This window comes from Nothoprocta perdicaria, unplaced genomic scaffold, assembly GCF_003342845.1.
Source record: "Nothoprocta perdicaria isolate Ctin4 unplaced genomic scaffold, notPer1 scaffold_152, whole genome shotgun sequence".
In the NCBI taxonomy this organism is placed as follows: domain Eukaryota; kingdom Metazoa; phylum Chordata; class Aves; order Tinamiformes; family Tinamidae; genus Nothoprocta; species Nothoprocta perdicaria.
Genome location: NW_020454672.1, coordinates 821873 through 838228, shown reverse-complemented (window position 1 = coordinate 838228; position 16356 = coordinate 821873). Strand labels below are relative to the sequence as shown.

Here is a 16356-nt window from a genome sequence, read left to right as displayed (position 1 = left end):
CTCCAGTCTGTCCAGGTCCCTCTGGATGGCAGCACAGCCCTCAGGGCTATCAGCTACTTCTCCCAGTTTGGTATCATCAGCAGACTTGCTGAGGGAGCACTCCAGCCCTTCATTCAGATCATTAATGAATAAGTTGAGCACGACTAGATTGAGGACCGACCCCTGGGGGACACCGCTAACTACAGGTCTCCAACTGGACTCCGCGCCACTGACTACCACTCTCTGCACCCTGCCATCGAGCCAATTCCTAATCCGCCTCCCTGTCCACTCATCTATCCCACACCTTCGGAGCTTGCCCAGGAGGATGCTGTGAGGGATGGTGTCAAAAGCCTTGCTGAAGTCCAGATAGATGACATCCACCACTCTGCCCTCATCTATCCAGCTAGTCACTCCATCATAGAAGGTGATCAGGTTAGTCAAGCAGGATTTCCCCTTGGTGAATCCATGCTGGCTACTTCTGAGCACCTTCTTCTCCTCCACGTGTCTGGAGACAGAAGCCAGGATGAGCTGTTCCATCACTTTTCCAGGGATGGAGGTGAGGCTCACCGGCCTGTAGTTGCCCGGGTCCTCCTTCTTGCCCTTCTTGAAAACTGGAGTGACGTTGACTTTCTTTCAGTCCTCCGGCACCTCCCCCGTTCTAAAGTTGATAGAATTTAGTTCTAAAGTTGATAGAATTTAACTTTTCTAAACACTCTATTCCACAAAAAGTAATAACATTCTACTTTCATACAGCTACAGAATGAAAATATGTGCTGAGGCATCAAAAGATTTTGTGAAAACAGTATTACTAACCATTACTTCCCTCTTTTTCTTTCCTCTAACATCTACAAAATAGGCGAGGTTAGATGAGCAAAAAGTCTGACCTCAGATGTTGAACTCAGCATGAATCCAACATGACTCATGAAGTGACCCACTGTCTTTCTTTACAATTCTTCAAGGTAACTATTAATATTGGCTAATGTTCCATCAACTTCTACTAAAACCACCTCTTCAGCAAGKGTCCCCAAGCACAGCACTGTACCAGGTAGTCAATTAATTAAAACTTTCTGCTAGCTTAGAGAATTTAGGCTAGGCTTTGACAGAGCATATTCAGTTGCTGYCTTTTATACTGACCATGATTTACAAGTGTAGATCTCTCTCTTCATAGCACTTGGATACATTTTTCAAGCCTTGCCAGTAATGGAATACTGCACTAATACAAATCAATTTATGTCTTTGTTATTCAAACTAGAGCAAGATAATGGCATATTTTAGGGATTTTTTTCTAGGTATACTTTTGAGCACCGCAGTTTGTTACGAACCACCAAGTCTTGGATCTGCATTTTATGACTTTAAGCTTTAAGTTGGCAGAGAAATTCACACATTCATTGAGGTGGATGAAGAAACTAAGCATATATATATAAAATGTATGTACATTTAAGAAAAGAACATTTTTTAAAAATTTCTCTTAACTGTACAATTGTGTTATGTTAATAGGCACTCACTTAACAGTGATCCCTAGGCTCAGTGATTTATCTGATGAGCCGATGAGGAGAAAAATTGTGCAAGGCTCAAAAAGGGGACAAAAAGGATTGACATGCATGATTACAACCTCTTTTAATTAATAGAGAAAGAACTCCAAGCTGACTGTACTTTTACGATAGATCTGCCCCAAACTCACCCTCTCAAGCTCTTACCCCAGCCTTGTAAGCTCAGAGCCCCAAGTCTTAGTTGACTATAAATCAGGACACCTAAAGTTTTAAATGGAATCAAGTAAATGAGATTGTCAAATGGAGCAGAAATTAATAATAATAATAATAGTAATAATAATAATCATCATTCTATGCAAGCTCATTATATCCTTGCAGTCAATTCTGGCACTTTTACAAGACCCAGCTCTGCATGGGAGACATTCTGCCTGCTTACACCTGTTATGTTGCCCCAAAAGAAGGAGCCATCGCTTTACCTGGCGGCAGGAGTCATACCTAACCAAGCAACTCTTCTCAGGAAAGCAATTCCCCCACCTCGACCTTAAATTAAAGGAGTTAATGCCAAGTTTATGGAACCTGGAGATGCTCATGCCTGATAGAAACAATGCCTTCCCTTTTGTTCTGCCAGAAATAAAAAGTGCAAAAGCCTTAATAACACCTTAAAGCACATTGATTGCAAAATTATTTTAATTATTCAAAATGTGGATAAATGTCATAAAGAAAATCTTTGATTATTTTGGGGATGCAGAATTCTGTAACTTGAATAGAAGGACTAAAATGACAATGACCAAGTATTTCATATGGACAGACTAGATTTTTCTCTCAGAAAAGCAGCAACTGTAATACAATTTGCAGCTTTGCCATTAAATACAGACAGATGAAATTCCAACTAATTTCTAAAGGCGCTTTTGTGGAAGAAAATGAATAATCAACATGGAGAATGTCTTTCTTCTGAAAAATGCTTTCAGTCGATCATAAATGACAGCCATTTAAAGGCAATCACTTGTGTTTCATATCTCACAAAAGCCAGCAGACACAGTACCCTGTCTTTGAGACAAAACACTGGTACATGTGACAGAGCATTTCAAGCAGTAATAACCAAAAGCCACAGATTCAACAGCATCCAGAAAACAACAGAGCATTCCTCCATTAAAATCTATAGCTTTGTTTGCTATTGCTTATCAGTTTCTTTATTTTTTTATTACATTTTGAATTACCAGTTATATGTTTTGGATGAGATAGGGTGAGTAGATACAAATTGCATTGCTTCTGCGGAACATACACCGATAACTTACACATCTATTAAAAATAAAGTGGTTTTCAGAATATCACCCAGGAGGCATGTGTTCTGTTCAGTGACCTTTGGAAACTCTAGTCCAATGAATAACTAGTGATGCACAAATAACTTGAGAGACAGTAGATAAAAAGTGCCTATAACCTTATGCATTTTCTGTTATGAGACTGTGCAGAGAGTGGCTACAATAAAAAGATATATTGGTCTTTTATAATTTGCCTGAATGATCAAATCAATGAGAATACAAGCTTGTATCCCTTTAAGTTCAATGGTTATGAAATTCATTATCCTGGGCAATTAAAAACATAGCATGAAGAAGAAATGCAAGGAATTGCATAATCTAAGTATCTAATTGAATAGTAGTTTGCTACCTTACAGGCATCAGCTCAAACAGKGCCAGTCACATCTTGATAAATCAGGCCTTGCATTCAAACATTTAATGTAGAAAGAAACCTAAATGTTTTCTCCAAGATGATAAAACTTTATATTACCAGAATATGGGTAGAATATTGAAGGAATTTGGCAAGGACAGTCTTGAATCCATTAGCAATTCTTCTAAGCACTACTGTAAATGAGAAAGCTAAGACTTTCTTGGCCATCTGGTGTTGGCCCTATGATAAAGAAAGTCTGTAGTCTAACGAAAGCAGTTATGTAACAAAAAAAAAAAAAAAAGAAAAAGAAAAAAGAGGCAAGAAAAAAACAAAGCTAAGAATTTATCCACAATGCAATGCAACTTCTAAATATCATTCTAGCTCTGTCTACTGCTAACAAAGGCTTCACTGCCAGTCACTGCCAGTCCCRAATACAACTGATGTAATTTAGACTTGGATAAAATTATAATCCCTTATACACAGATACAGCCTTCAGCTTTTATAGAGTCACTCAAAGACACAAAAAAAATCTTTTGCAACTCTTGTTTTACAAATGAAGACTGCATGTCTTTTATTAACAGACACCCAAGCAAGGAAATCAAGGAGGTTTGAGTGTGAAAAGCTTCTGCATTTCCAGTTCACAACCAAAAGAGATTTACCAAGTCACATGGGCTCTTCCTAATGACCAAATGCCTGGTCAAGCACTTAGGCAGCTGCAAGAAGGAAAGTATTCTGGATGCTGTTCCACAAGTCCCTACACTTGAAACATCTTAAAAATATGAAAGGCTTATCCTACCAAATTACTTGCATTTTATTGGGACAGGATGCATAGTGGAAGTCCTCATCCAAAAGATATATTTTTTTAATTGTGACTATTTTTAATTTCACACATATTTGCACTACAGAAAACATTTTGCCCATAAGAAAATAATGTTACACTTACCCTCTCCAATGTAATTTCTTCAAATTCATACTCAATTTCTGTTCCATTGACCTAAGCAAAATAAAATCAGAAAATCCATTAAATGCACRTGGAAGGTAGTTTGGTTAGGATATTTTACAGATAGTCCCATGTGATCAATTTTCTGAAGCACATTTTATTCAAAACATACACCAAACTATCCAAATTGTAGACTACTTGGCTTCTTTTTATCCCTAATGACATGTAATCAAGCCTACAAACTTGAGGAATGGAGCAGTTCAGTATGTAAAGCACTGAGCTAACAGATAACTAAGTCATTTAAATAACTGGCGTTATATCTGACACAGTGTATCTGTGGACTTTGTGCAAATATTTGAAGAGTGTCCAAAGTATTATTCCATTATCAGAAAGAGAAGAACTGCTTTTGAAAATTATTCTCATCAATAGAAGAAAGATTAATTATTCATTCCCTTGCTAGCTCCAATTTACTCCACAGTATATAAGATGAGTACTTGTGTGAAAATAACTCCCTGATACAGATACTGAAATATACCTTATATATGATGTTAACCTAGGGCAAAAACATGACAGAGGACCTTTGTTCTAGACAGCTGAATAGCAAAAAAGCACAAAATGTTAATGTAATTCTTACACCAAGTTTCAGTATCAAAATAAATTAAACTACAAAATGTAGGGCATCAAAATGGATTGCACTGGACAAGAAATCTATCAGCCAAAGACATGACACTGATTTAAGCAGTACTCTGAAACCTTGTTCCCGCTCTGACATGGATTTTTCTGTCCCTCTAGGCAACACACTTAATAACCCTTTCATAGTTTCCTCGTTTCTTAAATGGAGAAGTGTCGCATCTGAGAAAGCTACAAAATCTGACCGTGTAAGTAAACTGCATAGTCATGAGAGTATTTTTATTATTCAAAACTCTTAGAAGAATTGCACAAAGTATCCCTTAGCTACAGCTAGTCACAAAGTTTTGAATTTTGCCAGAATACATTAAAATCAAAATTAAAGATATTGCCAACAAATCATTGTGTTATTGATGAAAGGTTGCTTCCATGAAAAAAATTTCTACTGTATTTTATTTAATTTATACTTACAGAAAATTAAAAGTAGGTTGCAAGAGAAAAACCGAGATGAAACATCATGATTGACCTAATCTTTGATGAACAATCTCGTATTTTTCCTTCCTAAAACCAGTTCACTACCAAACCTCCTCCCACTATCAAAATGTCAAGGATTTAAATTTTTGTCCTAATGTCAAGAAGGGGGAAAAATAATCAGATTTGCTGCAAGACAAGGGCCTACCAAGAGTTTCTYAGACACTGCCAATTCCTATATTAGCTTTTGAATTTTGATCAGAAAATGCTGTATGCAGATCACTCTTTATCTAATCAGGCACCTTTCAGATGTAATTAGGTACTTCTGTGGTGAATATTACTACAAGATACATGTATCTACCAAACAAAGGCATCCTATAAAAGCTAGCAATTTAATTTGTATGCATTTCAAGGTTTAATAAACCATGAAATCAGTAATAGAAATATAATACCCAGAATCTCTGTTCAAAAGGAAAGGGAGGAGAGAAAAATCCAAACTAATAACTCATACTTTACACTGAAACAAAACACAGCATTAATGAATAAAATAGTTAATATATAATATTTATACTTCTTATATGACTGCTGTCTGGTAGTCACATTCTACTATGCTAAAACTCAGTATGAACATAAATACTTCTATAGAATATATTCCTATATTATCATTTTATCATATCACATGATAGACTCATTCATATAGGCAACTTATAGGTATGAACAGCTTTATAGCTATTCTATAATTTGTCCTTTCTTGTCCAATGACAGTGAAATCAAAGCTGTCTATATGCCTCTGTCTTCATGATTTTTTCTTTTATCTTAGATTAGTGGAAATCTCTGATCTACATCTTCAATTCCTCAGCCTCGCTCTATAAGGCGGTCTTTGCTTCACTGCTTATAATCACCTGTCCTTTGCATTAAAAACTCATTAGTGCAGCAAAATGGGGAAAAAAGAGGAACACGAAAAGTGAGTAACCTCTGTATAAAGATGAAAGGAGAATAAAACAGGCCTAAATCTCAGCTTGTGTTTGCACACAAACACAGTCATGGTTATTATAACGTGAAGTGGCTCCTTTTATTCTCCCTCGTCATGATTCCTCAAAAGTCTTCAGTTCTCCATCACAGCAGAGATCCATTTTCAGTTATCATAACAGTATGGATAATATGGATTAAAAAAATTTACTTTGATTCAATTCCTTTTGTTATTTAGGATATATATTTACRTAGGGCATTTAGTTTCTCATTCTACCTTTCCTGCTTGTTCATGCTTGACCCCAACATAGATTTTGCTTGGAGGATAGAAGAAGATCTTGCACCTACTCAGGGCAGGTGGAATAATGATCTATGTAGTACCATTTGTCTGTACAAATTAGTTCATATTTAGTGTGGCTGCTCCTATACTGGTAAATTATATCCAGCATGCAACTAAATYTCATTGCTTAAAGTCATCTCTGTGTGGAGCTTGCTGGAAAGGAACAGCCCATGACTGATCCAGAAGTGAAGTATGAGGAGAATGAGAGAGTCCAATGCCAAAACTGGCCTGTTGGTCCTCTTATTTAGCATAAAAAGAACATATCCTCTCTTTTTGTCCATTATAAGGCTTGTAATCAGGCTGTTTGGAACAGCAGCTTATATTTCTTGCAGTGGGAAGTTGCACTTCTGTCCTTCTTTGCAAGAGTTTTTCAATYTCTGCTGCTAGATCAGGCTGCAGCCAAAATTCATATCAAAATTTACAACCTTCTGTAAAATTTTAGATAGCTATGAAAAAATCCCAAACTGTTTCATGGCATTTTCCCTTTTTCTTCTCTGAAGCTAAAGAAATCGTAAGTATTCCCCAGATTGTCTGGAAATATTATTTCCTAACTTCAGAACTGCAAGCTTGACACAACTGAAGCCTTTAACTTTAGCTGAATTTTGACATCTGTAATGCTGACATCTGAGGTATCATCTATTTCCCTTTATACTCATTTATAGGTATTCCTCATTCATTTCATCCTATAGAAAATCCTAGAAAATTTCATCCTAGACATGTTAGACAGGAAAGGTTTCCTTTCCCTGAGTAGAAATGGAATCGATAGAAGATGTGTTAGCTGAGCACTTGAATCTGATTTCTCTGTAGTTTTCCTAACTCTAGACTGAAAACACAGTCCCACAGTCCATCCTGAGAGATGTCATTTCTCTTTCACAGTTACACACGAGAAAAAGGCAAAATCTCGGGATTAGCACTTTTCCTACTGCTTTTTGGGGCATATCCTCCTGGCAGCACATGGACTGCATAATATCGAGCAGCAGATCCCACAAGACTTACTGGCTTGGATGTCTCTATGGACAGTCTCCACTTACCCAAAAGCTCAGAGCCAAGATACACCACTGCTACCTTTTACCTTTCTGATACTGCTGAGGACACACACATCACCTCCTTGGGAAAGGAGTGCTCAGCAGCACCTCTGGCAGTAACAGCCCTGGGAAGGCAGCACCTTTCTCAGTGGACTGTGGTAGAAGTAAGAAAGGCACAAGTTCAGATGAACAGAAGAGTGTAACCAACCAAAGCCCTTCTTTGAGGCAGAGTCTGAAGGGAAAACACTTCTTGTTCAGCAAAATAATTTATTTTGAGCAGGTCACAAAAAATATGGTTGTACGGGACAAAATACATTAATAAAAAGTGAAGAATAGGTGCTCACAGAAMCTTTAGAGAACCTCTGAGGATCCTGAAGTCCTGATGCTTTTCAACAACATCACCAACATACACTTCTGGTGAAGGAGGACTTCTCAGTCTCCTGACCTTACATGTGTCTGTGATCCAGAGTGTGATCCAGAGCACGCAGGGGCTTACAGCTCCTGAACAGTCAGTTATTATGACTCATTAAGTCCCAACATTAAAAGCAACTGTTTGCAAAGGCAGAATAATTGTTGTCATACATTTACACACACAGCTCTTATACTAGAAGACTCTCCCGAACTTTAGAATRGAAAGCTTCTTTAAGAAAGGTTTGTAATATCCAAATAACCATCTCAATTCTAGCATTCAAGAGCTGCAATTTAGTAAAGCAATAATCACTGCCAAAGATCACTACAAAGACAACTTGTCTTCCTAAGAAGAAAGCACTAATCATCTGAAGAGGACAGAGATGAATTGCTTGCTTTGAGCGGAATGAAAAATAAGAACAGGTAAAAAGAGATTCTTTATATCCTCTTCTGGCAAAAGTCTGAAATAAAGCTTAGTGCACAGCACACTGAAAAATGCAGTTATTTTCTTCCTTTACATGAAGAATTTTACTATGACTATCCACAAACTTTCTTCTGTTTTGTGCAGCTTACGGATGACAGAAACCACTGAAGCACTTCTTTAATAAAATTCAGTTCTGCAGACTTTTTTTTTTTTCTCACAATGATAACAATACACATTTTATACTGAAATGAGAAAGTATCGAGGACTGATTTGATGGACCTCTTTACATTCAAATTAGCACTGTCTAAATCTTTCTTACTTCTACACATCTCCCACTGCTTCCTTTCATGCAATAAGATAAAGATGTGATCACATGAATTTTTATGATAAAATCTGTATAACAATAGCAGCAATAACATCACCAAAGCACTCAGAATTTATACAACTGCAGTATTCTGAGATCACTGCACATATTCTTTTTAATAAAATGGTATCATCAGAGATATTTCTTATACTTGGTCTTATTTTCAAGAGAATGTTTTGCTGAAAAATTACATCTGTAGATTTCTATTACAAATTTCCAATTTAATTATACTTAATTGGATACTGTTTTTCAGCTGTCTTCAAGAAAGAAAAGAGTTTTTTTACTTTTATTATCACATATTTACTGTGATTTTTATTCAGTGAGTATTTTTGATTCTTTTGGCTACAAGGTTTCATCAGTTGCTTAACCACACAAATCTCAGCAGAATATACGATTGCCAAAGTTTTGTGTTACAAGTGACCCTAGGATATGTTTATCTTTTAAAGATTTCTAATTTGCTGCATTATTAAGGCAGGCCATTCTATATTTCAGAAACACTAAGGCTATTTATATAATTAAGCAGGAATAATAGTTAAAGAGTCCATAATTTTTGTTGTATCAACAAGATTAAAGACATTCCTTTGTTCAGCACTTCACCATCTTGATATGTAGTTTCTTTCTTCATTAATCRCCAAAGCCTGTTGTCAAGAAATGTACTGATATCCTTTCAGCAGTTTTCCAAGTGAATGTAATGTTTCCTCCATTCAGTGACAATTTAGATCTTTTTTWAAGCTGTTCTATCTCTTTAGATCTGTCACTTTCTACTCATCTCTCCCCAAAAAGAATGTACCTTAATGCCTTACTCCAAGGTATTGCTATCCTTGTATGTTGCTTTTAGATAATGCTCCATGTTCAGGGCAATCAAACTTTCTTTTGTCTCCTTTCATGTATCTTGTCAGCATTGTGCAGCTAGCCATATACACCAGAGAAGGAAAGTGCTTACGCTTATGTAAGCGCCGAATGCACCTGACAGTGACCCACTGCAGAGCTCCCAGACTGATAAACATAATTCATGGAGCAGCTCAAAACAGAGACTGTTGTTTCGTATGGGGTCACAGAAGTTGGAAATGAAATAACTTCTCTATATAAATACTGTTTAGGCTAGCACTTCCAAGTTGCATGAAATTAGGACCAACAAAAGAAAAACTCTGCAGATTTCCCCTTTGATATGTTCAACCTCCTGTTGCTATCACATAGGTATATATCTATGTGGAATGATAATGTAGGTTTTTCTTTACAGGCACTAGAGAGAGAGAAGCATCATCCTGTCTGTGATTTATGAAATCTATCTCAGACTTCAGATGGAACTGCTGTTTGAGGAACCTGTGTCTGCTCTCTGACTCTCCAGCACCAATTCAGATTTTTAGGATTTGCATCCCAAAAGAATAATTTCTTAATATTCCTAATATCCTTGCATTGTAAATTTGTAATATACATCAATGCAAGAATTTCAAAAAGCACATTACAGAGAATCAAATAAAATGATTTCTAGCCATAAAATTTCATTCTCTCTTGTGTTGTTGATATTCATCTTCATAAGCTCACATAGGTGCAACTTTTGCAATGTGTTAAAGGGCAGTTACTGTACAATCCCAATACTGCAATAGTTTTGTGAGTTAATATTTCTTTCCCTGCTCCTCAGGGATTAAAATATTCACCATTGAGGCTAATTCATCATATCACTGCATTTGAAAGTGGCATGTTATTTTATTAAGCAAAATGTGGAAATTGGTCACTTAAAACATTCCTATACAATCAGCACTGACAGTTTCCAAAAGTGGGGAATTTTCTTCGAAACATTTCCTGGAACGAGGCTGATCTTGTGTTAACTTTATGGCATAGATCAACTAGTTATTGATGGGGAAAATGATGGAACATAAATGGTTACCTTTGCATTTTTTAAAGCAAAATAAAAAGGTTTTTTTTTTCAGATTTATATGGCAATATGAAAAGAATGGGAACATACTGCAGGCATTTTAAGATTTTTAATAAGTTAACCTAGAAAAAGTGAAACAATCTTCCTTTAAGAACCGCTGTGGATACTGTTAAGAGCAATATATAAAAGATTATGAAGGAAGGGAACTTCTATCTGATGTTGTTACTAATGCTGCATTATGTACTGCCAAGATAAGAGCAACCTTGCCTTGGCTGAAATTTAAAAGTCACTTTATAAAGTGAAATATAAATCAATTCTAGACATAAAAAATAAGAGCCTTGAATTTAACAAGGTTTGTCTTACAAATAAATTGAGGATATATCTCATCTAAAAGTACAGAAGCTTCACAGAAATTAAATCCTATTAAAATATGAAGCAATAATTTATTTTCCACTTTTAACCAAAATTAATTTTCTACACAATTCTGAACACACTTAAACTTTCTCTTTACTTCTCAGGTTATCTGAGATCAAAGGAATCCTTATATCACTGGCAACAGCATTCTAAATTTTCTCTAAACCTTGAGACGCTTCAAAATTTAGTCATAGGTTACAGAAAGCTCCTTCTTCCTTCTATATAATCAAAACTGCTAAGACAATGACATTGTCTGCTAACTTTCCTTTCACTTTGGAAAACACTCTTCAGTTAACTTCAACACCTTTTCGATATATTGAAATCTGTGTAGTTCAGTGCCGTTATCTCCAGTCACAAAGAAATCAAGCCTATAGGTACAGTACAATCATCTCCCTTGCATTTTCTGTAGCCACGTGCTGAGTTTCCCAGCTCAGTTAAGAACTATGATACAGCTGTGACCATGAAAAAGAGCCTCATGTGCACTTGCTTGAAGAGCTTTATCAACTGTTTGAATATTTTTCTAATATGTTTTCTATAGCAAAGAACATAAAGACTTAGAGGACATAATGAATTTTATAGCTTAAGACTACAGACTATACGACCAAGCGTATTTTCAAGATGTCATAGGCAAATCCATAGACCCTACTGCCTTCAGCTGACTGMTACAAAATCCAGTACCAGTGGCTATGGGCTTCTGCTGTAATATATCAAAAGTGACACAAAAGCAGAAGTTAATTCAAGGTCAGGGGGAGCAGGGCAAAAACCAATTCAAACTACATTTAATTTAGGTCAGTTCAGGCCATGAAATTCTAGGCTGGCTCAAATCTCCAAGCGGTTCAAAGAGCTCTAATATAGACACAGTCTGCTCTGGATTCCACAGCACATGTTCACCTATTGGACAAGTCCTCTTGGATGAATTAAAGACAGAACATAGTTCCCTCCTGTGGCTACCTAAAGCAGAAGGACACAGACATGAGTATGGGCCATAYGCTTGACTCCATTCAATAAGCCCTTTTTCCCCAGTGTGTTGGTGGCAGAGTCTCAATCAAACATCTACAGAAAGAGCTCCTTGATTGAATATAAAGGCCAGCGTTATTTGCAGGTAATTGAAAATTGGGAGTATTATAAGTCTGCAGAATAAATAATAAATAAGTGCCAAGGTATAAGTAGGTAGGTGGCCAAGGAAGGTTCAACATGATGATTTSACAGGTTGCTGCTAGTTACACCCAGAGCCAGGTATGGTTACATTTTTCTTCTGATTTGTGTAGTGCTGATTCCTGAGGAAATGAAAAGAAATTCCCCCAAATCTTGAAGTTGTTTAATTAGAAAAGGTACCTTCTTCCCCAGTTAAAGATTATACACATTATGAGGCTTAAATACTCAAAATCATAAAAAACAATGAAATGTTTACTCCTAAATCCCTTCCACCTTTCTGTAAAAATGTTCCTTTCCAAAGTCGTAAATTAAAAAAAAAAAAAAAAAAAAAAAAAACCAGATTTTCAGGAAGAAAAATAATGGATAGAAAATATATACAAAATAAATCTGATCCATTCCATGCTTTTGTTTTGGGTTTTGGAGCTCAAGAGAACATCCTTAATGTTATCACTATTTATCATGCTAAAATCTATACAAGTCTTCACATGGCAGGAGGAAGATTTCTCTGTTTATGTCTGTTTCAGGGGGATCTATTTTGTGTTAATTTATCAGTTTTCTGTTGTGTAGTATATTTTCATCAGTACTGTCTAAATGTTTTACAAATGTAGATTAAATCAATCTTCATAATGCTCTTAATATAAGAGAAAAATCACTTAGCCCACTGCAGAAATGGTGACATTTAGAGCACAGCAGCTATTACTACAGCAAACAGCATCACCATGATACCATTCAAAGGCCAAAGCAGAGAAGAAGCCAACACAGCTTTAAAAACGAGCACAGAGCATTACCCAATGTCAGTTTTCCAGGGTAATGAATGGTAACTGAGAGAATAAAAGATGAATATAAAAATTATTTTTTTTCTCAAACTGGAAAAAAATAAGAGGTATTTGAGAAGTTAAGAGATGCAAAATCTATCTTCCCAAACTGTTCAACTAATTATAAAGGAGGTGACATAAACAACAAATGTATTCAGAGTCACAGTGAAAAAAGAAAAAATATTAAACACTCATTTATTCAAGAACTTGAAGAACTATCAAGCTTTGTGAAATTCATGATCCTAGCAGCTTTAGACAAAAAAGGATTTCTTTTTATGTCCCATTATCATTCTGTTGAAATATCTGTTTATTATTCATAGTTTTATACCAAATTTTATATTTATTATGTAGTGCTATGTCATTTATGCTTTATTATAGATCTATATAAAGCTACCTCTCTCCTCCAGTTTKCTTCTCCTGGGCTAGACTGCACCTATCTGGCAAAAGTCTTTAGAGCACCGTTTCTCAGAAATTCACCATTTTGCTCCATTCTTTTCTTAGAGTCAAAACAATAATATTTTTTTTTTCTCTATGGCATTTATTTAAGCATGTTTCATGTGTTAAATTCAGGTATGTTGCCTTGAACTCGGTAACAAAGAAGAGAGCCAAGGCTTTTCCTCAGCACCCTTTTCTGGCATTGGCAAAAATGAAACAGCTGCATAGCCAGGTATATCACAGAATCACACAATGGTTAAGGTTGGAAGGGAGGAAGGGATCTCTAGAGATCATCTAGTCCAACCTCTCTGCTCCAGCAGGGACACGCAGAGCACACGGCACAGGGTGGCAGCCAGGTGGGGTTGGAAGATCTTCAGAGAAGGAGACTCCACAACCTCCCTGGGCAGCCTGTTCCAGGGCTCTGTCAACCTCACAGTGAATAAGTTCCTTCACTGTGGAAGAGATGGAACTTCCCATGTTTCAACTTATATCCATTGTCCCTTGTCCTATCACTGGCCACCACCAAGAAGAGTTTGGCCCCTTCCTCCCATTCTCCCCTCAGGTATTTGTACATGTTGATCAGATCTCCTCTTAACCTTCTYTTCTCCAGAGAAAACAGGCCCAACTCAGTCTTTCCTCATAAGATAGATGCTCCATTCCCTTAATCATCTTGTTTGCCCTCTGCTGGACCCTCCCTAGAAGCTCCACATCCCTCTTATACTGGAGAGTCCAGAACTCTACACAATTCAAGGATATGTAAAACAATCCAAAGATCTGTTTATAACTCATGAAAATATAACCTAGCTTCCACAGGAAATAACTTGTGTGTACCTGCAGCAGAACAGGTTAGCATTAATAGGACTAATAATTAATTATTAATAATAGTAATTTGAAAGAGCATTAATAGAACATTAATAGCAAAGCATTAATAATTATAATGATTTGGAAGACCAATGGGACCCTGAAAGATCAATGGAAACTGAAAAATCCATATGAGGAATCCATTGGGGGCAAAAGAGGCATAAAGTATGTCCTTCTCTAGCTCTTAGTAGTGTGATGGAAGCAGAAGAAGAAAGGAATCAGGTACCCAAGCCAATTTAGATGCAATAAGACACAAAGATGAGAGCAAATGTAGCTTAAAATGAAATTGCATTATAAATTAATACAATTGCAATATAAATTAAATAGACTTTTGCAAGTGATGCAGCAAAGCTGGCATCCAAGTTAGTTTTTACTTAATACTACGGCATTTTAGAAAGTAATAAGAAGAAATAAATAAGGTTTATTCTGTGCAATAGAGAAATTGAGATGATTCATACAGTATTAAATTAATGGTTTTCATTATACAAAGAGATCTAAAATTTACAGCCAAAGAATAAAGAACAAGCAAACTCCCACAAATGTTTAATTGTGCTTAAAACATCACAGAATAATCCATTTTGTACCACTGAAACTTCCTATCAAATTTACTTTCATGACCCAAGCTTGGCAAGCCAATTTTTTTCCAAATCACTGAGCCTAGAAAAGAGCTAATTAGCTCTTTTTTTTCTATTATTTCCTGCAGGTCCAGATTATAAAGAATAGCATATAATATGAGAAAAACATACAATATGATAAGACCTTTTCCTTTATCTCATTTAAGAAAATCAAATCTCTTTAAAAAAAAATCAAGAATGACTCCTCACAAGACGATATTTTCTCAAACTCTTGAGTTGAAAGGCATAGAAGTTTTGCAGAATGTCAATAATATCAAAAGATTTAAATACATGGATAAAAATAATTAATGTGTTAGTAAGACAAACCAGGGATTTTACCAATTCCAAAAATGAAATATGTCTTTGGCAGATGATTAGAAACATTACATCTGAAGTAGCTTTATGAATACTGGTCACTTCAGTGAGGTCCCCTCATTCTGTTTGAAGGTACTTAGAGATTTTTGGAGCAAGTCCAATTAACAATGCTAGTAATGAAATAGAAGTGCATTGAAGGTACCTTCAAGGTCCATCTATATAATGTAAAAAAAAAACAAAAAGAAGAAGAAGAAAGCTTTCTTGTGCTGTTGAGCCTATAATTAAATTAAGTAATTTGCTTGGGAAATAGTCACCAGGGACATCTGTAGGCATCAATACCCTTCCCTTGGGCATATCTGAAACTCCTGACAGTGCTGAAAAGTTAGGTGCTCAACTCRTATTGAAATGTCAAAATCATAATAATTACATTTAACATTTTATCAGTCTCTGAGCTGCCTTATCTGGAAAGCCATTTCGGAGCCTATCTGCTGAACTATATTCCCTTTAAGCTAAATGATATGCTGATAAGTGCATTATTATAAACTTGCACAGCTCATTCGCTTTCAGTGGATTTTTTCTATCTTTTTCAATATTTAGTGGAGAGACTAAGCCTCCCTGTCATCTACTTATACTGTAGGGCAAGCAGGCCGGTAAGCTTGATTTTGATGTGCTTCCTGGGCCAGGAGAGGATGCATCTACATGCAAATATACATGGCTATCCTGTGGCCCAATGATGATAATATTTTCTTAGCCAAGATAACACCACAAAACTGAAGAAACTTGTACCAAACCAAAACGCTTTTGAKAAAGCCAGGTCTTCCAGCCTACTCTTCCAGGTATTGGCTGGGAGGAGGAGGTTTTTCCATGTATTTGCCTGTCTGCTTCATTTTAGAGGGTGTTCAAGTATATATACCCCAATCAAGTATATACACCCCAATCAGAAAGAAAAGCCTTTGCCTCACTTATGCAAAGTTTGCCTCACTTAGGCAAACCGGCCACTCAAAAATCTATGGGCCCAGATGGCATGCACCCGAGAGTGCTGAGGGAACTGGCCGAGGTTATTGCTCAGCCTCCCTCCATCATCTTTGAGAGATCCTGGAGAGCAGGGGAGGTGCCCGAGGACTGGAAGAGAGCCAACGTCACTCCAGTCTTCAGAGAGGGCAAGAGGG

The 16356-nt window shown here is 36.4% G+C and overlaps 1 protein-coding gene across 1 annotated transcript in view; it reads right to left on the bottom strand.

Moving 5' to 3' along the window:
* Positions 1-16356, bottom strand: part of DLG2 (discs large MAGUK scaffold protein 2) — a 597632-nt gene that overhangs the window by 357582 nt on the left and 223694 nt on the right. Inside the window, exon 4 of the mRNA XM_026034918.1 lies at positions 4078-4128. Within this exon, the coding sequence (XP_025890703.1) occupies positions 4078-4128 (51 nt within the window). The remainder of the gene's footprint in view (positions 1-4077; positions 4129-16356) is intronic.